Source organism: Mus musculus, chromosome 11 (genome assembly GCF_000001635.26).
Source record: "Mus musculus strain C57BL/6J chromosome 11, GRCm38.p6 C57BL/6J".
NCBI classification, from domain to species: Eukaryota; Metazoa; Chordata; class Mammalia; order Rodentia; family Muridae; genus Mus; species Mus musculus.
The window spans coordinates 109786966-109810207 of record NC_000077.6 but is presented as its reverse complement, the minus strand read 5'-3'; the positions used below and the strand labels follow the sequence as shown (position 1 = coordinate 109810207).

The 23242-nt window shown below is 45.4% G+C and overlaps 1 protein-coding gene and 1 long non-coding RNA gene across 4 annotated transcripts in view; one reads left to right on the top strand and one right to left on the bottom strand.

Annotated features, from left to right (window-relative positions):
- Nucleotides 1-21942, top strand: part of 1700012B07Rik (RIKEN cDNA 1700012B07 gene) — a 39814-nt gene extending 17872 nt beyond the window's left edge. The window contains exons 3-6 of one of the 3 annotated variants that reach the window (XM_006534114.3): nucleotides 12797-12930; nucleotides 15929-16102; nucleotides 18414-18572; nucleotides 21407-21942. In XM_006534114.3, the coding sequence (XP_006534177.1) occupies nucleotides 12797-12930; nucleotides 15929-16102; nucleotides 18414-18572; nucleotides 21407-21724 (785 nt within the window). In that variant the 3' untranslated portion in view covers nucleotides 21725-21942. Of the gene's footprint in view, nucleotides 1-12796; nucleotides 12931-15928; nucleotides 16103-18413; nucleotides 18648-21386 lie in introns of those variants that run through there. The other 2 variants (NM_001162428.1, NM_027038.1) reach the window with 2 other exon arrangements.
- On the bottom strand, nucleotides 7412-13025 carry Gm11683. The gene is made up of 2 exons (XR_389104.3): nucleotides 12895-13025; nucleotides 7412-8198 (listed from the first exon to the last, which is right to left on the bottom strand). It is a non-coding gene; the product is annotated as a predicted gene 11683 (long non-coding RNA).
- Nucleotides 21943-23242: the final 1300 nt, after the last annotated feature.

Here is a 23242-nt window from a genome sequence, read left to right as displayed (position 1 = left end):
ATTCTGTCTTTCACTCAGCAAATACTTGCTGACCACCTACTGTGTGTCAGGCACTGCTCCAAGAACTGAAAACATTCTGGAGAATAAAACCAATTAAAAAATGGTCAGAGGCTTGAAGATAATGTATTATCCAGTCTCCAAGGCATCCTATCTTTGCAGAGAACAGTTCTGTTGGGGGGCGGGGGTGTTGAGCATCCTTCTCATCTGCAGGTGGTCCCATCTGGGCCAAGTAAATTTTCTCAGGCAGCTATTAGCTCTCAAGCTCTGAGCAAGGAATGTTTGGGAAATGTTTATCCTTGAGCCTGAGTTCAGAACCCACTCACCATACTTCTTTCAAGTCCGTCTGTGTGTTTGTTATTTACCTCCCACATCAAAGCAACTAGAATTTTCTAACATCTCAGGGTGCCCTCCCACTTCTGACCCAAAGTGTTCAGGAAATCACAGAGCAAGTTTCCAACAGATGCTTTTGCCAGAGCCAAGCAGGTTTCTGTGTCTGTCAACTTACTCTCACTTCATCTCCCAAGCCCGACATAGTGTGGAGGAGGAGGAGTGGGGGCTGGGCAGCCTTGCTGGTTTTTGAGCTAATGAGCTGCAGAAACAAGATCGGCTTCCATTGACTGACACGGAGATGTTAGTATTTCAAATGGAATTGTAGTGTGTGCATGGGCATGTATGTGTATGTATGTGTGTAAGAAAGACAGACAGAGAGACAGAGTCAGAGCCAGGAATGTTTGAAAAAGAAATCGGTTTGCTTGGGAATGTGTGGTTTCCACAGTAATTTTGGAATCTATGTGCAGACAAATGGCAGAGACACAGATTGAAGAGTCCCCAGTCCTCCTCCTCCAAAAGCTGTGTATTGGATGTGACTGATGCCACAAACCTTGCTTAGAATCTGCTTCTGCTTGAAAGTATCAAGGAAAACTTTGGAGACTGTAGATCAAAAAAGCAATGCTCCAATTTATCCAGACTCAGAGTAAGCTCCTCTTTCAGGCCAATATTGCATAACCACACATCCTGGTGGGACATGCCCACTTAGTCTGGGTTGTTTCGCAGAACATGACTGGTTTTTTGGGAAGGAATAGATCTCTGAAAAAAAAAAAGGAGGGCAGTGGATAGACCTGTAACTTTAATTTTTTTCAATGTCTTATTTTTAATAATGGTTCGTAAAGGCTTTCACCTCCCTTGTACACCACCACCCATCAGAGGTAGTGGAAAAGAAAGGATACAGGGGAAGTGGACCTGTAGTGGACCTGCAAAGGTTCTTTGGAGAAACTCCCATTTGTGTTGTTTGGAAATCGGCACTTCAGTTCACAGGGTAGCAGGCAGTGGCAGCTGGATCTACTCACAAACACTTTACAGATACACCAGCAGTCCAGTTTGGTAGAGTCAGGTTAGCAATAGTGGTGGCATGACCTAGCTAGCAGAGACAGTTAAGCCTCAGCCTGAGTCAACAGAAGGGACTAGGAGGGACACCAGGAGAAGTTCTTGGCTGTGCTTCTCTCAAGGAAGCAAAAATCAGCAAAGATGTGAGACAAGTGTTGTACAACTAACTGTACCAGTAAGCCAAGCTCTGTCTCCGTCACTCCCTGGAGACCTATTTTTACCCTCCAAACATCACGTGACCTTGCCTCAGCATAGGTTTTGCCTCAGCATGTGCATCCAATCAGCCCAAGTCCTTGGAAGCGGCAAGAAACTGCAGCACACCACCAGAAGTTTTTGGTGCGGTTTCTCTCTATGGCATCCCAACAAATGCAGCTCAACTACACAGTGTAAGGCAGACCAACACATGCGTGTTGTCAGCAAAGAATCCTTCATTACATGTCTTTTAGCAGAGCATCCTCTATCCTGTGTCTCCTTCAGCAAAACATTTCCTCACAAGTCGGCCTTTCACACCTGTGTCCACGTTAACAATACATTCCTTCACATGCTTGTCCCTGCAAAACACCATCCAAATAACTTTCCAAAGAACCCTTAAGTTTCCACTTCATAGACCCAGGAATAGTGAGTGATCCTCCACATGCATGCTTGTGTGCTGATGGGTAGTTTGCCTCTGATCTCAGGGACCTTGTCTTCTGTGATATAAAATGGAGTTTGCCATGTACCAGTTTCCCTCTGTCTCCTGCTCCCCTGAAATGTGAGGAGCACCAGCCATATACTCATGAAGCTAAGAACTCTGCCATGCCTTCCCCCGCTGTGGCGGACTGTACACTTCAAAGTGTGAGCCAAAATAAGTCCTTCTTCCCTCCAGTTCTATCAGGTTTGTCACAGGGCCAAGGAGCACAACGAATTCATGGAAGATATTGATAGAAGGTTTTTCCTTAAATCCAAACCCAAACCGACCTCTCAGAAGTTGCCATTACCAGTTCCATCATCTGTCTTTTAGAGCCAAATGGGTATGTCCCATAATACATGAGATTCTAGAACAACCCTATGTTCCCAACTAGGTCCACCCTTTGCAAAGACAGTTGTTCCCTCCTTTCATGTGGCTCTAAAGGACAGGGGAGTTTTGCTTTCCTTAGCCCCTTCACCATCCTCCACTCATGAACCACATTTTTCTCTGCTGCCTCCTGCAGCCAACCCTGGAGTTGGAACCAGAGAGTCTGCTAGGACTGGAATGGGGAGAACGCCTATCTCTTGGTTCCAACTCCCCTGTCTGTTGACCTAGGACGTAGCTTTGCTAGCAGATTGGCTCATTACTTCCCAAAGTCTTTATCATTTTCAGATTTCAGTGTTCAAAGACAGAAGGCAGCATGTTCTTGGGTGTGTTATGCCTCTGACAAGGCCATATTTATTAGGTTTGTTTGGTGACTTGTTACTTGGTTAAATTCCATTTGTGCCACACTTATGCCCCAACCCACACTACATCGATAATTCCCAAGAATCTGTACTGAGAAAGAGAGGTGTTTGGCTTTTTCTACATCTACATCCCTTGTCTACATCCATTACAGCTCTAGAGAGGGATCATTCAGCTATCATAATGTGTGAATTATTTGCTCTTTAGTGTTTTAAAAACTCCTTAAAAATAACATGTCATAAGCAGAACGAAGAAACCTATAAAGAAAACCTATGAACTTTTAGGGTTAACTTATAAGGATTTTTAACTACAGAATACCTTCATCTTTGCCCTGTAGTACCATAGTCATAGGAACATTGGATCATTTAGGTCATGTACCTAGAGATAGGCATCTTAGAATTCTACTGGTCATACCCTATTAAGTGAACACAATTAACAAGATATACAGAACAATATATACAAGGCTGGTTGGTGTCACCATGTTGCCATCAGAGACCCAAGGTTTCCACAGCTTCCTCCTCCTCCTCCTCCTTAGTCTCACCTCCACAAGATGGCTTCTCACCTCTAAGGTACAACACATATGCATTCCAAACAGGAAAGGGGCAGATGGGTCCTGGAAAATGAAACAATCTCATTCCAGCTGTGTACTAGAAAATGATCGTTTCCCATGATCCTCTCCCCCACACCATACTATCCTTGCTCTCTGGACAGAACTATGACACAGGGCCGTCCCCGCTGCAAAGCAGTGGAATGGCTTTATATGTAAAGCAGTCACTTCGTGACGAGATCAAGGATGATGGGAAACTGATGGTGGAGGTCAGGGCTGACCAGGTATTATTACCCCTGATTCATAAGGGAAAAATATTCTATTATGAAAGTCTAGAGACTTTTCCAAGTTCGCAGCTACAGACAACAGCACCTCTCAGCTTCCAAGGAGCCATCGTCTGCCGTTGTGTGGACACCAGTGGCCCTGTAGGAGGCATCATTTAGAGTCAACCATTGAAACACATCTACTCACAAATGCTGCCTGCCCTTCATCTCCCGGCACAGCCAGCATCCACAAAGAGAGCCCAGGTGGTAACCAAATCCTGGCTTTGCTACCTTGTGCGTGCGTGTGTGTGTGTGTGTGTGTGTGTGTGTGAACTCTGTGTTGTATTAGCAGCTCCTTCTTCTGATTTTCACAGTGCAGCAGAGTTTAGAATCAGCCTTGGTTTGTTCCAGTTTATATTTTCCAGAAAAAAAGAGGGTTGGTGCCAGTGAGCCTTTTTCTGTAAACTGATGGTGGAATGGTGGTTAATAGCACACTGTAGCAAATGAAGAGGCTTGACTCCCAGTCCCACGAGCTTCCAATGTGTGTTCCTGGCCAAGTCCCTTAACCTTTCTCTGTTATTATCTCTCCACCACTGGATCAGAGTCCTCTTGCCACAGAGCAAATGACCACACATCTGGTGGATTAAAACAACATCTGCTAATTATGTCTACTTTTATGGGTCAGGAAACTGGACAAAGCTTACTGACTCCTACCCTTGGCATCCCCTTGTGGCTCTGGATTCTTGGCAAGATCCATTTCTTTGCAGACTTAGAACTCACATTGGTTTGTCTCTTGAAAGCTTTGAACCCAAGATCATTTTGAAGGGACTCAGTGAATTAGGTGAGGCCTGCCAAGATACGCTCTTTGTTTGTTTGTTTTTATTTGGGGGGTATGAGTGGTTTGCTTGCGTGTAGGCATGTGTACCATATGTGTGGTTCCTGTTGAGACCAGAAAAGGGCATCAGATCTTCCGGAACTAGAATTACAGATGGCTCTTAGCCACTATGTGGGTTCTAGGAAACAGACTGGTGTCCCCTGGAAAGCAACAAGTCTCTTAGCCACTGAGCCATTTCTGCAACCCATAAGCTCCTTCTTGATCCCTTTAGAGTCACCTTATAAGGGTTTATAAACTAAAAAATTCCTTTATCTTTGCCTTATAGTGCCATAGTCATTGGAATGTTGGATCATCACATTCACCAGCCCAGGTCACATCCAAGGACATGGATCATCTAGGACATATATCATATGGGATTAGAATCCTAGGCATCTTAGAATTCTACCTGCCATACTCTATACAATAAAGATTCAGTTCTTACACGTGTCTTACACGGTCCTTCTGAATACTCAAGCCACAGGGAAGAGCCCTTTTGAGGAGCTGGGAGAGTCAAACAATATTAACATAACACTTGTTTTAAAAGAAATCACAAGCCAGGCATGGCGATGCATGTATGTCACCCAGTGCTTGGGAGGCAGATGAAAGAGGGTCAGATGTTCAAGCCGACCTTGATTACACAGAGAATCTGAGGCCAGCTTGAGTTACATGAGGCAGCTGTGAAAGTAACGCTAACAGAATCAAATTAAAATGTTTAGAAATTACAGTGTTTCTCTTGCATTAACAGCTTTTCCCTGATGCAGAAGTTGGCAAGAAGCCTTAAAGCTTTAATACAACTGAATGACTTTTAGATAGATAGGTGGATAGATAGATAGATGATAGATAGATAGATAGATAGATAGATAGATAGATAGATAGATAGATATTTTAAAACCCAGTGTGGTTTTTATTTCTTTTTTAAGCATATGGAAGCCATTGTCAGAAACAAAAGGTGCTTAAACCAGTCAAACACTGCAATCCATAAGGCGATCATTTCCACCCTTAACCCCACCCCACCCCCCACCCCACCCCCGATTTGGCTTCTAGCATGCAACACAGAGGAGCATCTATTTGGTCGCCAGAGTCTACACAGGTAAGTCCAGATTCTAACCGGGTGGTGTATGAGTCCCTGCTGCCCTAGTGGAAATCACCCAGAGGTTTGTCCAAAGCACTGCTCAGCAAAACTCAACCTCAGTGGGCATGGGGACACCTGCGCACTGGACTTTTTGAAAGCCTCCATGGGAGGCTCCTACACACTACCAGAGCCGGGAGCTGCTACTCTCCAGCCAGCGAAAATTTAGTACCCCTACTATGAACATGAAAACCCCTTTTAAAATAGCTCTAAAAGGTTCAGTCCATACAGGGCTTGCCGTGAGAGAACAAAAACCTAAGTCCAATCCCTCCGAGCCCAGATAAAGCTGCAGAAAGTGCTAGGTGTGAGTCTCAGCACTGGGGAGGTGCAGATGGGAAGATCTGGAAAACTTGTCCACCAACCAGCCTAATTGGCGAGCTTCAAGAAAATGAGAGAGCCTGTCTCAAAGGTACGGGAGAGCCAAAGGTGACACCCAGGGTTGTCCTGAGGCCTACACAGACATGGGCATGGTAGCGGAGACGGGTAAGTTAATATTTTTATAGAGCCTGCACATGGCAAGGCCGTTTCCTCAAAGGAACAAGAATAAAACCCAAAGATGTAGGGGTGCAGCTCAGTGTAGAGTATTTGCCAAGTACATGTCCTTTTCTTAAGAGGAAACAGAGTTGTTCAGCAGAAACCTATTTTTTACTTTAAAAGGCTCAGAGTTAAGTAGGAAATACTTCTCTTTCTGTGCTCAAAGAGAAGCATTTTCAGCATCAAGGGCATGGGATTAATTCTGAGGTTACAAACAAGTCTTCTTTCAAAATTTCCAGTTTTCTATGAGTATGTGTTATCTCCGGGTTTAATCACTTCCAGAGAATGCCTCCCTGCTTCTCCCCCTCCCCTCCCCCTCCCCCTCCCCCTCACCCCTAAAAACCATCACTAAAGAAAGAATTTTAAAAGTAGTCAAATGTCCTGGTTATCTCACAATAAATAAAGAGCAGCCTGGAGTCTCCCACTCCCCCGTTCCCTGTGCCTTTCCTCTTCCCCAGGGCCACCTCCATCCCAGCCTGGGAGGGGCTGCCCCTGATGCCTGCTGGATGAACAATCCCTGAGTCCAGCAATACTGGCTGCAAAGGCCAACAGTTAGTGGCTAAGGGGGTCTCAGCAAAGCCCCATGAGACTAGATTCCTCTTAAGATAATGCTGGAGTAGTGGAAGACATTTGAGATTGAAAGCCACGTGAGCTCTGGTGCCTGGGATCTAAAGGGGCAGTCCCTCCCAGTACACCACACACTGCTTCGAATTCTTGACAGGCATCCCAAGAGGCAGAGCATCCTGGAAGAAAAGTCCAGTTTCAGCTCAGACAGGCATCTTCACAGCCCTCCCCCCATGAACTTGTTTCCCAAACATTTATTGAGCCTCTGTTAAATTCCAGACACCCCATTAAACCATGGTAGCCCAGCCATCACCTGACTCCACTGATGAAAATGTTCAGAGCTGGAGAGATGTCTGTCAGTGAAGTGCTCACTGCACAAGCATGAGTTTGACCCCCAGCACCATGTAATAAATGTGGGCACACATCTGAAACCCCCAACACTAGGACAAGGAGAAAGATGGACGTTTGAAATCCATGGCCCAGTCTAGCCTAACAGGCAAGTTCCAGGCCAGTTCGAGATCCTGCCTAAAAATACAGGCAGACAGTACATGAGACACAGACAGCACCCAGGAGTGACCGCCATCCTCCACGTGTGTCAGCACAGATGTGCATGCTCAGAACACAAGCTCAAAGGAAAAAGGAAAAAAAAATGCTTCCCACATACCAGCACGGACCTCAGAATTAAATGTTTTAGCAGACTCTGAAAGACGATTCTGAGTCACATTTTATTATTAATTAATTTACTTTACATCCCTGTTGTAGCTTCCCCTCAGTCCACTCCTCTTAGACCCTCCTCTCACCTCACCCTCCACCATCTTCCCTTTCTCCTCAGAAAAGGCTGAGTCGTGGTTTTATATCTACCTTGGCTTCTAAGGGGAAATGTTCAGTGAGCTGACTTCTTTCTGTTTTTTTTTCTTATCAATTTATTTACTTATTCACTTTATATTTCAATATCAACCCCCTTCTTCCCAGTCTACCCTATGCCTCCTCCCCTCACTCCCCACTCCCCATCTCTTTTGTGAAAGAGGAGCTCTTTCTGCCCCCCCCCCATATCACCCCACCCTGGCACATCAAGTCACTGCAGGACAAGACTCATCCTCTCCCACTGAGGCCAGACAAGGCAGGCCAGTTAGGGGAATGGGATCCACAGGAAGGCAACAGACTCAGGGAAAGCCCCTGCTTCAGTTGTTGGGGACCCACATGAAGACCACGTTGCACAGCTGTTACAGATGTGCTGGGGGTTGGGGTAGGCCCAGCCCATGTTTGCTCTCTGGTTGGTGTTTCAGTCTCTGGTAGCCCTCAAAGGTCCAGGTTAGTTGATTCTGTTGGTCTTCTTGTGGAGTCTCGATCTTCTTCAGGCCCCTCAATCATCCCTCCGACTCCTCCACAAGACTCAAGTGAGCTCCATCTAATATTGGGCTGTGGGTCTCCGAATCTGTTTCCATCGGCTGTTGGGTGGAGCCTCTCTGAGGACAGTTTTGCTAGGCTCCTGTCTGCAAACATAACAGAGAATCATTAATAGTGTCGAGGATTGGTAATTGCTCATGGGATGGGTTTCAATTTCGGCTGGTCATCAGTTGGCCATTCCCTCCATCTCTGCTCCATCTTTTCCCCTGCACATTTTGTAGGCAGGATACATTTTAGGTCAAGGGTGTTTTTTGTTTTTGTTTTTTTTTTTTTTTTTTGGTTTTTTTTTTTTTTTTTTTTTTTTTTTTTTTTTTTGGATAAGTTGGTGTTCTTATTTCTTCACTGGAAGTCCTGCCTGGCCACTGGAGGTGGCCCGCCTAAGACTTCCTACCCCCTACTGCTAGGATTCTCTGCTAGAGTTACCCCCATAGACTCCCTGGAGCTTCCCCCCACCCCCACCCCTGTCCCAGGTCTCTGACACATCTTAGAGATGCTGCCCCTACTGGTTTCTGTTCTCTTTCCCACCCAGTTCCCTCCTCCATCCACCTCTGATATTTATTTTATTTCCCCTCTGAGAAAGATTCAAGCATCCTCCTGTGGATTCTCCTTGTTATTTGGCTTTTTGGGGGTCTGTGGAGTGTAGCATGGTTATCCTGTACTTTATGACTAATATCCACTTATCAGTGAGTACATGCCATGAACGTCCTTTTGTATGTGGGTTACCTCACTCAGGATAATATTTTCTAGTTCCATCCATTTGTCTGCAAAATGATCATGATGTCCTTGTTTTTAATAGCTGAGTATTACTCCATTGTTATAAATGAACCACATTTTCTTTATCCATTTTTCAGTTTAGGGACATCTGTATTGTTTCCAGTTTCTGGCTATTACAAATAAAGCTGCTATGAACAGAGTTGAGCAAGTGTCTTTGTGGGATGGTGGAGCATCTTTTGGATATATTCCCAAGAGTTGCATAGCTGGATCTTGAGGTAGAACTTTTCCCAGTTTTCTGAGAAACCACCAAATTGATTTCCAGAGTGGCTGTACAAGTTTGCACTCCCATCAGTTTTGATCTCAGTCATTCTGATGGGTGTAAGGTGTAAAGCAACTCTCTCAAAGTTGCTTTGATTTGCATTTCCCTGATGATTAATTACATTAAACATTTCTTTAAGTGCTTCTTGGCTATTAGATATTTCTCTGTTGAAAATTCCCTGTTTAGCTTTGTACCCCATCTTTTAATTGGATTATTTTTGGTGTTTTGTGTCTAACTTCTTCAGCTCTTTAGATATTTTAGGTATTAGCCCTCTGTCAGATGAAGATATTTTTCTCATCCTGTAGGCTGTCATTTTATCCTAATGACAGTGTCCTTTGCATTACAGAAGTTTTTCAGTTTCATGAGGTCCCACTTGTTAATTAAATTCAGGAGTTCCCATTTATTATTGATCTTAGTGCCTGAGCCCTGGGTGCTCTCTTCAGGAAGTTGTCTCCGATAGCAACGAGTTCAAGGTTAGGCTCACTGTCTGTTCTATGAGATTTAGTGTATCTGGTTTTACGTTGAGGTCTTTGATCCACTTGGACTTGAGTTTTATGCAGGATGATACATATGAATCTATTTGCATCCTTCTCCATGCAGTCACCCAGTTAGACCAGCGTTATTTGAAGATGCTCTCTCTTTCCCATTGTATTAAGTGTCCAAAGGTGTATGGGTTTATTTCTGCTTCTTGGGTTCTATACCATAGATCAACCTGTCTGTTTCTATACCAATACCATGCAGTTTTTATTACTATTGCTTTATAGTACAGCTTGACAACAGGGGTGGTGATATTTCCAAAAGTTCTTTTATTGTCCTGGATTATTTTAGCTACCAAGGTCCCCCCCCCTTTTTTTTCCATATGAAATTGAGAGTGTTCTTTCAAGGTCTATAAAGAACCTTGTGTTGGAATTTTGATGGGAATTTCATAGAATCTGTAGATTGCTTTTGGTAAGATAGCCATTTTTACTATGTTAATCCTACTGATCCATGAGCATGGAAGATCTTTCCATCTTCTGATATCTTCTTCAGTTTCTTTTTCCAGAGACTTGAAGTTCTTGTCATTCAGGTCTTTCACTTACTTGCTTAGAGTTACACCAAGGTATTTTATATTATTTGAGGTTATTTGTGAAGTGTGCTGTCCCCCTAACTTCTTACTCAACCTGTTTATCCTTTGTAAAATGGAGTGCTACTGATTTCTTTGAGTTAATTTTGTATTCAGCCACTTTGCTGAAGGTGTTTATTAGCGGTAGGAGTTCTCTGGTAGAATTTTGGGGGTCACTTGTGTATATTATCATATCATCCACAAATAGTGATACTTTAACTTCTTCCTTTCTAATTTGTATCTCCTTGCTCTCCTTTAGTTGTCTTATTGCTCCAACTAGAGGTGCAAGGACTATATTGAAAAGAAAGGAAGAAAGTGAACAGTCTTGTCTTGATCCTTAGTATGGTGGAGTTGATTTAAGTTTCTCTCCATTTAACTTGATGTTGGCCATTGGCTTGCTGTATATTGCCTTTATTGTGTTTAGGTATGTGCCTTGAATCCCTGGTCTCACCAAGACTTTTAACATGAAGGATTTTGTAAAAGGCTTTATAAGCATCTAAGGAGATGATTATAGGGTTTTTTTTTCCTTTCAATTTCTTTATACGATGGATTACATTGATGGATTTCCATATATTGAACCATTCTGGCATTCCTGGGATGGACCCTACTCGACCATGGTGAATGATATCATTGATATGTTCTTGCATTTGGCTTGTGAGTATTTTATTGAGTATTTTTGCATCATTTTTTATAAGGAAAATTGGTCTGAAATCCTCTTCATAGAATTTCATAGAGGCTTTGTAGTTTGCAATTTTCCTTACTTCTTTCTCTGTTTTTAATCCTTTGAGAAGTGCAAGGCTTCCACTCAGCCTGAAGGAGGTGTTGAGGAGGCACACAGCACACGGCAGCCCTGGCCCTGTACAACAGAAGCTACTTCTATAGAGGAAAAGGAAATGAATGAGCAGCAGGGTTGGCCCAACAGAGGAAACCTTCACAAAATGCCTAGGAGATGCAATGGTCTTAACTACCCACTAGTGCTCATGCATGAGAGGATAAATAGCCCCTCCTGCATCTTTGGGAGGTAGAATACACTAGGAAATTCTCACGAATCCATGAAAGCTGGCCAGCATGAGAAGAGGTGATTAAGGAATATGGCAATGAAATAATTTACTCTAGAAATTAGGGACCTTTATTAGGTTTTTAATATAAAGGAGCCTTGAGGCTAGAGAGACGACTCAGTAGATAAGATGTATGCTTCAAAAACTTGAGGACTTGAGTCTGGATTCCCAGCACTCAACGTAAAAAAGTCAGACACAGCAGCATGCATCTTTAATACCAGTTCGGGGATCAAACTTGTGTCATGATTATACAGCAAGCCCTTTTCTGACCGAGCCCAACCAGAGCTATTTATGTGTGCCAGTAGACATGCTCTATAGTTGGAAAAAATCATGCAGTCTACACATCCTAAAGTAGTTACCATCTGGCCTTTGAGGAGAAGGTTTGTCAACCTCTGCATTAAGATAGAGAATTTTCCATCCGTGCAGCAAAATGAAGGGTTTGCACAATTGACTCCTTAGCTGACCTGATTAAGCAACCACGCCTGAGCGCTGATAATATTCTCTACACAGTTAAATCCCCACAGTGAGGGTCAGCTCACATAGCTGCAGCAGAATGACTTCCTGAGAATACACACTCCCCACAAGACATCTCTGAGCATCACCTAGGAATTTCACAGCACCTTTATTAGACAGTTCTCTGTCTTATTCAGTTCTCCAAAGGAACACAACGTGTATTAAAAGGACGTGGTCCTTTTAGTCCAACGATGGCTGTCTCACAGTAGAGATGTTGAGAATACAGTAGCTGTTCAGTCCATGAGGCTGAATGTCTCAGCAGTTCCAAACAGGGCACTGAAGCCCTGGACAGTTGCTGGTCTTTGGTCAGAATCCTTAAAGAAGCTGGAGAGTTGACTAGGTGGTTAAGAGCACTGACTGCTCTTCAGAAGATCCTGAGTTCAAATCCCAGCAACCACATGGTGGCTCACAACCATCCGTAATGAGATCTGATGCCCTCTACTGGGCTGTCTGAAAACAGCTACAGTGTACCTATAGATAATAAATCTTTAAGAGTCCTAAAGAAATTCGTTCTAATGCCGGTGAAGGAATGTCCCCAGAACCAGCTAGATGAACTTGCCAGTGAGAGTGTGAGCAAGCAGAGAGAACACCCTTTCCTTCTACCACATCCATCTGGACTGCCTCCAGAGGGGGTCATCCACATTCAGGGTCAACCTTCCTGTTGGAAATCATCAGATCAAGAAAATCCCTCACCCGCCGTAGTGACAAGTGGCTTGTGATTTCAGTTAGTCAAGTTGTCGACAGATCAGCCTCCACTCATTGCCACCACAGCTTCCCAATCTTGGCTCTTGGTGCTCTCGAGAGTGTGTTGTGTTCTCTTGTCATACCCTGTGGTCACACACTGCAAAAGTAACCCTGTTCGTTGTAGCAAAGAAGCAGGCAGAAGATCCGGGAATCCTTTCTCTTCCTGCTACTTAGAAACAGGTTAGAGGTTGCCAAACCCTCTGGGTTCTATGAATCTACCTCTAATTCCCTTAGGAGCATGTGACAGCAAAGTCGTTGGACAAGGTCGTGAATTGTCCCCTCCAACAACAAAGAGCATCCGAATATACGACGCGAGCCCCTTTTCTTCTTACCCGTTGCAGGCTGAGAAGATGAGTCCTCACAGAAGGGTGAGTGGAGGGCATGGGGAGCCCTGGGTGGGGGTGGGGGATCAGAAGGACAGGATTCCCACCCAGACTCTGTCACCTGCCTGCCATTGTTTCCGATTAGACAGAGAAATGAAACCGCTGCAAGTGTGGAAATGTACTGTAAGCCTCACTTGGGGAATGGCCAAAAGAATACACTCTCCAGTGTGCATACATAGTTCTCTGAGGTTCCTGGAGGCATTTCCCACCCAGGAATCCTTCCGTTCTGCCTCCATGCCCTGAGTGTCTGCTGTGCATGTGTAGACTGCATAAGGTGGTCTTTTACCCCTTGATAGCCCAGAAGCCCTTTTGCCTTTCCCACCATTGATGGACTGTCTTTCCCACAGGTAGTAGGTTCCTTTCATTCTGTGGGAAACGTGTTCCACCAACACTTCAGAGTCATTCTGAATTTTTATCCCTACTATAGACATTTAAAAATCCAGAAAATCCAAATCAAATTGCTCACACGGGTGACAAATTTCTGTGGGGAACTTCCCACATGGTCTGCAAGCCATGTCGGTGGTGAACACCTAATTGGGGCAGGTTCTGTTAGTTTTAAAATAAAATCCCAATTGTTTGATTTTACCAAATGGAGACTCGGGAGTCAGATTGCTGGGGTGAAAGCCTACTACCTCAGAGAGGCAAAGCACCCAGCGAAACTTCCTCTTCAACCAGCATCGCAGAAGGACAAAGCTCCTTCACACTCCTTCTTAAATACCCTCCAAACTGAATGCCCCTCCCTTCTACTTCCTGTGCATCTCTCTATCTGTCCCCATGACTTACTTCCTCTCAGTCTCTATGGATTCTTCCTGTGTTCACTCCCTGTCAACTGGTGGTTTGCTCTGCCTCTTGACCTATGGTTGACTTTATTTAATCTGGTGAATGATGGTGATGAGGAGGAGGATGAAGGTGGTGGTGAGGAGGAGGATGAAGGTGGTGGTGATGAGGATGATGATGGTGGTGATGAGGATGATGGTGATGGTGAGGATGATGATGGTGATGCTAAATCTTATAAAGAAAGAGCACAGAAAATAGGGAGGAAACGGCAGAAATGGAGATGGAGGGAGATGGAAGGATCACTCATTTTTCACTGCAGAGAGAGCTCCACGGGAGGTCAGCTCTGGTCACAACCTGGTCTTGGTGCATCTGAGGTCTGTCGCCAACAAGCCATAGCTCTTCATGGTAAACCCTGAAATGGCCTTCCTTTGAAAGAGCAGCTACCCTGAAACTACATCTAGCCACTGACCTCTGACTGCAGAGGTGACAGGACCTAGAGAAGTCCCCTTCCACACTGCTGGGTCAGTTTTCCCATCTGGGAAGGGAAAGGCTTGATCCCTGAGATCTGATTGGCCTTGAATGATTGTCACTCCTCTGTCATCATCCCAGGGTGACTCTTTCACTCCCTATCTGGGGTCTTTTTGGTCAGTGCTGGAAGAAACAAAACCTGGTCTTGTTTCCTGATATGTGGGAGACAGGATGTGGTCTAACTCCCTCACTGGGACCAAGTTCCTGTGGTGGGCCTGGCTTCCCACACACTCATTCCACCACATGCCTAGTTAGAATGGGGGTGGAGGGGGGAACTCAGTTGTCAGCAGCCCAAAGCCATTAGCCACCAATCTCAGTTATTGGCCAGATTCCTGGCTTTGTAGACACAAACAAGAAGCAGTGGAGAGAGACGGTAATTTCTGGGACTCCTCCACTAAGAAGGAAGGCAAACGTTCCTGGGGAAAGTTTTCCTGGTGAGGCACTCATGAGCAGATCACGAGGTGGAACTCATTGTACAAGGACGATTTGTGTTGTTCAGGAAAAATTTGGGACCTGTTGACAGTCCAGAGGGGTCGAGTAAGGAGAGAGAAATGAGCCGAGGGTCCTATGGTCAGAAACTAGAAAAGTCAGGGAGGCAAAGCACAGTAGTTATCTTTCTAATTACTGTGAGAAAATGCCTGATACAAGCAATTTGCAGAGGGGAGACTGTTTTGGCTCAAAAGGATGGTCTACCGTGGGCAAGACAGCCTGGTGGTAAGAACAGGAAGCAACGGTGCTTCTTTGATATGTTGCTTTCTGTTCAGTCCAGGACCCCAACCTACAGAAAGGGTCACCCACATTTACGGTGGGTCTTTCTTCAAATGTCATCTAATCTAGAAAATGCCTCCTAGATAGGCGCGGGTTTGTTGCCGTGGTGATGCAGCTCCATAAGAGTGTGTGTGTGTGTGTGTGTGTGTGCATGGATGCGTGCGTGTTCACGCGCGCTGCTATCACCAACTTTTCACATGAATGCCAGTGATCCAAAGTCAGAGCAAACATTTACCTGACTGAGCCCAGTGTGTCGCTTTTCGTCTAAACTAAGCCACTCCAAAGCTTGGGGAAAAAAATAATAACCTTGGTCAGGAGTCCCCATGGAGCTGAGTGAAAAACCAAGGTCCCATAGTGAGTTAGCACCATTTGAGCTGAAACTCAGTCTGTGCTCTGGCTCTCAGCGCATGGCGCAGACTCCTGCTCAGTTAGGGTTTTACTGCTGTGAACAGGCACCATGACCAAGGCAACTCTTATAAGGACAACATTTAATTGGGGCTGGCTTATAGGTTCCCGAGACTCAGTCCACTATCATCAAGGAAGGAGCATGGCAGCCTCCAGGCAGGCACGGTGCAGGAGGAGCTGAGAGTTCTACATCTTCATCTGCAGGCCTCTAAAACTCAATTCCAGGCAGTTTAGGGCTAGGGTATTAAAGCCCAAGCCCACAGTAGCGCACCTACACCAACAAGACCCCACCTCCTAACAGTGCCACTCCCTATCCCAAGCATATACAAACCATCACAACTTCTCAGAGCAAGTGGAGGGCGTGGCTCTTTCCTCTGTCTCTCAAGATAGCAGAAGGCAAAAGTCAATGAAAGCCCATCTCATCGATGAGAGGCATGAGCGAGAGCTGCCTCCTGTAGAGTACAGCTTGTCTAACGAAGCACCCATGCAAACTGGTCCTTTGCAGGCACGTATGGCCCGTCTGCCCCAGCAGGGCCCTTTCCGGCACCTTATGGACATGAAGGCAGAGAAGAGGCTGGCGGGGTGGAAGGAACGCCGTAGCCGCTTTGGTGACATCAACGTGCACAAATGCTATCAGTTTGGGCAGGTCTTCTCTCCTTTCCAGGCTCTGGCCACCACAGTAAGTTTCAGATTAAGTCCTCGGGGGCCACCAGGGACAACCCTCGGGTCTTCATCCTTTTCAAGAGTGGATTAGTCAATTTTGGCCCCAAGAATGCCGAGTCGCAAAGGGTTAACGCTAACCCCTAACTCAGTATCTTAGATTGGCAAGCATCTATTCTCCGGACTCATTATCTACAGAGGAATATACTTCTGTTGCTTTCACTCACTGCCAGCTCACAGAAAAGGAGGGGGTAAAGTGCTGAGACTTGTCCTCCCATCTGCCACCATAAGTAGTCTCTCCTATCATATGGGACAGTGACGTGTGGGAGGAGTTCAGGGGATGGCTACAGCTGTGATGTTCAGAAATGAGGCAATTCCACAGGAAGAGCTATACTGGAAAGGAGAAGCAGTTGGTATACTTGCGGTCTGAAAATCTGAGTGTGCCTCAGCATTACTTGGACAGACTGTGTAAAAATGTAGACTCCTGGGGCTATGACAATGACTTAATGGGCTGTTCAAGCAATACGGGCCTGAGTTCAAATCCCCAAACATCTACATAAAAAAGCTGGACGTGGCTCCGTGCATACCTGCAATTGTAGCTCTATGGGTGACAAGGGGCAGACCTTGGAGGATCCCTGGGGCTTAGTGGATGTCGTCTAACTATGGGTTCAGTGAGAGACCTTGGCTCAAGAGAATAATACAAGGAATGATAGATCAGGACATCCACCACCCTCTTCTGGCTTCCATGTACCCATGAATGTGCACATATGTGCACACACACACACACACACACACACACACACACACAGTGTGGATCCCAAGCTTTTGTGATTCCAATTATGTGGTGGGTTTTTTGGCAGGCGGGAGCTTGGAATTGCCTTCCTGAATTATTCTGTATACTGCCTTTGTGCCTTATTACCCAGTCAACCACGTCCCAGCCTTGCTTCTGCGATGGCACCCACAGAAAATTACCCACTAGGAGGGTAACTAACAGGGTTAAACAACTAGAACCCTGAGCACAGAAGAGACAGCATGCCAACTGCAGCTAGTCACAGCCCTCCAACGTGTGCTGGATCCTGCTTGTAACACATCTGTACTAATGCTTACTGAACATCAGGATCAGCCAGGAAATCAGATATATTAATAATGTCTAAGCCTTCCTCGGAACAGTTAGATGAGAGGCTTGGGGTTGGATCCCAGACATCACATCTGCAGGTCTTCAAGCTCCGCACATGAAGTCACCAGCGCATCCTTAGCTTGCCAAGAGTGACTTTGACATTTGTCCCTGCAGTTTCCAACTTTTAGCACATGGAATCTTGAGTCTCAGAAGACTCCGAGGTCCTCATTCTAAAAGCGAATATCTCAGCTCCTTTGGACCGGAGCAAACCAGATGGTTTGTCGTATTAACCACATTCCCATGTGAAGTTGAATTTGAAAATTACCACTCTCTGACCTTTCTAGAAACTAGCCACATTTCATCTTCTGTCCACTGACCAATATTCTTCAGACACTGTGCTTCTGTCCAGGCCCAAACACGAGAACGGGATCCAAACCCCACCCCCAAGAAGCCTCTGTTCTTCCCGGAACCCCAGGAACAAACGCCGTGAACCAAAGTCATGCAGTCATGATACGTGGTTAATGAGAAGATGCATAAACTGATTACACAGAAGGAGCTAAGAGCCATTTATATCAGCATGTGGTGTTGCTGCAGAACAAACCCCTACAAATGGATGCCTCCTCTATGGGAAGAGACTATCTCCCATGTGCTAAGTTATTAACTCATGTCATGTTGCAGTAGTGACTTTTCTGTTAATGTGATAAAACAAGAAATGATGGCAGGCAGGAAGGGTTTATTCAGGCTTATGACTCCAGAGGGATGGAGTCCATGATGGTGGGGATCCTGCAGCATATGACAACAGGAAACCAGCTGGTGATGTATTTCTATGCACAGGAAGCAGAAGGGCAGAACAGGAAGTGGAGGGAGGCCACTTCCCCCCTCCCCCAGTACTTCCTCCAGCAAAGCTCTCCAAACAGCATCACTGGGGGGGGGGGGAGTTCTCATTCAAACTACCACCCAGGTTGTGCACTGAAGACTCTGCTAACACTTAATTCTCACGCACTCTGTCCAATTGTCACGTATCATGCACACTCTGTACACAGGGCCTAAAGCTAGAAAAACACCGCTGCTTGTCTTCATCTGTTAGCATTCCATAGGGAAGCCAGGGGTTGAGCCTGGGAAGGTGTAGCCAGGCACAGCTCCCTTTGGAGATATCAACAGGTATTCTCCACCTCCATGCCCCTTCTCACCACAAGTCTTCCCTGCTTCACAGGAGATGCGAAGGCTGGTGCTGCCCAGAGACTTGCCCATGAGTTCTCACAGGCGGAGAATAAACCCTTCATCCCTCGGTGACATGAACCTCCAGGATTCACCCCTGTCTCCAGAGCTGACATTGGGAAACGATGATGGCCATCATGAGAAGGACAAGCCAGTGAGCCACATTAAAAAGCCTTTATTCCCCCCAATAGTTAAAACAATGAAATATAACGACATGAAATGAAATTGCAAAACTTGTATGGTGGTCCCTCACTGCAAGATCTGACGTAAAAACTGAAAACGTCCAGGGATCCGAGACCGTTGAGCCAGCCTCACATATGACCACATTTATATGATCTAAGAAATGACCATATTATGCTCTGGCATGGGCTGAACCATTAGGAAGTGTAAGAGGCACAACCAGACACGTTCCTCAGAAGCCTGAAAAATTATTAGGATAAGGCTGCCACTCTGCACCAGAAGTCCAACATTGCTCACTCGCTACTCCTGGGATATTATATGAGCATCTTGGGTTTAGTTCCTCACAATGCGGCTGATCAGAGTGGGGGTTGGGGTGGGAGAGAGAGACAGATTGAGAGAAGAGAGGAGAAAGGAGAGAAAAAGAGGAGAGAGAGAGAGAGAGAGAGAGAGAGAGAGAGAGAGAGAGAGAGAGAGAGAGAGACTCCCAGCTCAAAGAAAATTCCTCCTTTGCTGGAATGGGGTGGCTCATCTCTAACTATAAAGGAAGCTAATAAAACTCATACTGGGAATGTCCTGGGAGACAGATGTAAAATCAGAAAAAAAAAGGAACACGGATGATGGGAATGCAATTAAGATCTGGGACATTTAGTGGTTTATAAATCAGATCATGACAAGGAGAAATGCCCAAGCTAAATGAAAACAACGCTTTATAATTTATAAGCGCAAAAGCTAACGCTGCTCTCCTAAATGAACTCTTCCACTCTAAGTAGCTTCCATTTTCCTTAAATGTTTAAAAGCAATATATGCTCATCACTTTTTAAAAAAAAAAAGGTTATTTTTAAAATTATGACCACGGATCTCAGTATCTGAAGACCATGCGCACCTGCATCTAAAACCTTCAGGTCAGTTATCAGGTTCCTTCCTTCACTCACAAGGCTAAAGCTGTGCTTGAGCCAAGGCCTGTTTGCCATGGTTTATACTGGGCTGTCTCGCAGACCCATTGCCCAACGTTTCTCTAAGGGTCTTCCGGTTCTGGGTCATCAGTTTCACATGCAGTAAACTGCTAGACCACACGGACACAAAACCAAATCTCTTAACTCAGAGGAGGTGAGAAATGGCTTGTTCTAGAACCCAGTATGAGTAACATAACCAAGATACGTAGATTCAGGCTAACCACAAACCCCATACTCCAATGGGTAACAATTTGGAAATCGTAAGTTAAGACCATCTCAGATACGCTTGTGGAGACATCACGTGGGCAGCCTAACTCAAAGTGGGGAGACTTCTGCTGTTGCTGGAATGGGGTGGCTCATCTCTAACTATAAAAGAAGCTAATAAAACTCATACTGGGAATGTCCTGAGAGACAGATGTAAAATCAGAAAAAGAAAGGAACACGGATGAGCCAGCAACATTCTCAGTCTCTTGGTTGGGGACAGCTTCTGCTCTAGGAATACGCTCCAGCAAGTTTAATTGGCCAGTCACAGGGCTGTTAGGTCAGAGAGGTGGACAAGGAATTGCTACTAAGGGGCTAAAGATTACCCAGAATAAATTATAACACAGGCTCTAGATCTGCCACATTGCAACAAATTGTAGTAGAATGTGTGGTTCTTGGAGGGGCCTCCAAGTCAGCACAGAACACACCCAGACACCAAATTCTCAGCACAAAGGAGATTCACTACCCTGAGGGACAAGTTGGGGGCCGCCTCTGGATGTGACAAAGACAGCAGCAGGTATTTCTGCGAGAGTGGTTCTTTTTTATTTTCTTCAATTTTGTTTAATGTTATTGTTAACTTTATTTATTTATTTATTTTTATTTATTCACTTTATATCCTAAACACTGCCCTCCTCCCAGTTACCATTTCCTACAATCCATCCCCCATTCCCCATCCCCCATTCCCCATCCCCCATCCTCTATCCCCTTCTCCTCTGAGCAGGTGGGAGCTCCCATAAGAATCCCCCCACCTTGGCACATAAAATCTCTGTGAGGCTAGACACATCTTTTCACTCTGAGGCCAGATAAGGAAGCCCAGCTAGAAGAACATATCCCATGTATAGACAACAACTTTTGGGATACCCCCCATTCCAGTTGTTTGGAACCCACATGAAGATCAAGCTGTACATCTGCTACCTATATGCAGGGAGGCCTAGGTCCAGCCTGTGTATGTTCCTTGGTTTGTGGTTCAGTCTCTGAGAGCCCCAAGGGTCCAGGGTATTCTGTTGGTCTTCCTGTGGAGTTCCTATCCCCTCCTGGGCCTACAATCCTTCCTCCAATTCTTCCATAAGAGTCCCTAAGCTCCATCCACTGTTTGGTAATGGGTTATGCCTCTGTCTGAGTCAGCTGCTGTGTGGAGCCTCTCAGAGGAGAGCCATGCTAGACTCCTGTCTGCAAATATAACAGAGTATCGTTAATAGTGTCAGAGATTGGTGCTTCCCCATGGGATGGGTCTCAAGGTGGGCCAGGAGTGAGTTTTAAGGAGAAAGGGGAAGTGTGTGCTAGGTTGAATTAGTAAGTCCTGATTAGACAGGTTAGCCAGTGTAGCCAAATGATGAATTTTGATTGCTGGGCCTTGATATTTTGATAGCTGGACCTTGGAGTTTTATTCAGGCATAAGAAAATGGACAGATACAGGACTAGACCTTGGTGGACAGCTTTAGTAGAAATGCAATCTAATGGTTAGCAAGGGAAGGGGGAAGGGCAAGATCTCCCAGCACCATGTTTTTTGTAGTGCTTGGACCATTCTGAGAACCCTTCAGGTCTTTCCAGGAACTTTTCTTGACAATCATCAGGTCCATCATTCAATCATCAGGGTCCTCTCCCACGTGATGGACGTTACAGAAGCCTCAAACCTCTGCTTGCATCTCATCACTGCGCCTGGAAGACTATTCCATCCTTGACCTCATTCAAACTTCTGAAGGCATTTCCTGAGTGTGTACCCTACTTGCTAGATCTGAGTCAGGCTCAGCGGAAAACAGTGAACATAGAAGCCCTGCTCGAAGGGAGTCCTGAGGATGCTCTCCCCATTGCCTCTGGTTGGTCCTCCTCATCTGCTCTGTGTACCTCACTTCCAGCTCTGCCCTACCTAGACCTCCTCACCAGGGCAACCACCACCAATGATATGACCTGAAAACAGTGTCTACCCTAGATCTCCATTGTAGGGACCGTGAGCATATCACCCCTGGGTATCGTCACACATGGCAGCAGGTGACTGTGCTTTGGCAATAATCTGAATGTCTCCAATGTTCCCGGCACTGTTCGGGGCACCCCGGGAGATGCAGCCTCTCCCCATCCACTCAACCTTAAACATAAAAGTTATAAGGACATGTGTATAAATGAGCTCCGTGGAGAAATAAGGGATTCTTCAGGGTCATATTGGGGAATGAAGAGCTTGTGAAGGCTGAGAGAGAAAAGAAGGCTTCCCTGAGGAAGCAGCAAAAATTGAGAGTAGCCACAACAAACGGGAGATCTATTATTATCCCTCCTCCTCCAAGGATCAGGGACCATAGCCGGGGGGGGGGGGATGGTGGGGGAGTGGGCCAGGGAAGAACCAGCTAAAACAGTTTGTTCTGGAAATGTCAGGACCACTGTGTTTTTGAGCTCACAGCAGCTGTAACTGCCTGAACATCCTAGCTTGAGGGAGAGGGGCTCACGAGACCCCAGACAACCCAGACCCAACTGAGTAGATATTGACAGCTGATGGCTCCTGAGGCACTGAGGTAGGTCATTTAATGGTACAGCCACTGGCAGGTCAACCACACTGGATGGCCCTATACTCGTGAGTATTTAGATGGCACAAAGTGGACTTAGTGGATTTTTTTTAAGAGGACCTAAAATTGGAAGAGTGTGAAAATGTAGGGATGGGCTCAGGAGGAGATCGGAGGGGCAGTGGGGATGAGTACTATTTAAGGACATCCTCTGCATATCTGGAATTCTCACGGTTAATAAAATGCATCTTAAAGGAGTTATGAGGGTAACCTGTATGTTATGTTTAATTTATAATGTTCAAATTCTACTGTAATACTGTGCCTTCTAGCTATGACAGGGAAGTTATACACTCATGATAACTCAACACCATGGCTGCCTGAACACAAGCTGCCATTCTAGTGTGGATAGGGGAAATATCCCAGGGCCCCAATCCTAGATGATGAGCTACAGACAGCTAAGAATTTCCAAAAGAGGCAAAATTAAGACTTCCCTAGCCTTGTAACATATACATGCAAGCAACACTGAGCAGATTCATTAAGATAAATTCATGTTTATTTGTTTATGTGTGTATGTAACAACAATAGTTTTAAAAGAGGAGCCTGTGATTTTTGAGATGGGTGCAGATATAGGTGAAGATGATGGGTGCAGATATGGATACAGATATGGGTGATGATATGGGTAAGAATATGGGTAAGGATGTGGGTGGAGAAGGGAAGAGGAGAGGAAAATGATGTAATTATATTATTAATATTTTAACTTAAAATACATACACACACACAAATCAAAAGAAAGATAAGTCATAGAAACACAATGAAGGGGGCCAATGTCGCTGGGAATTGGTGCAATGAGGAAATTAGCATCAGGATAAGGGCAGATGAGGTCAGAGGTCAAGGCAAAGACATCACACATGATTCACAAAGATGACAAGGGAAGGGCTGGT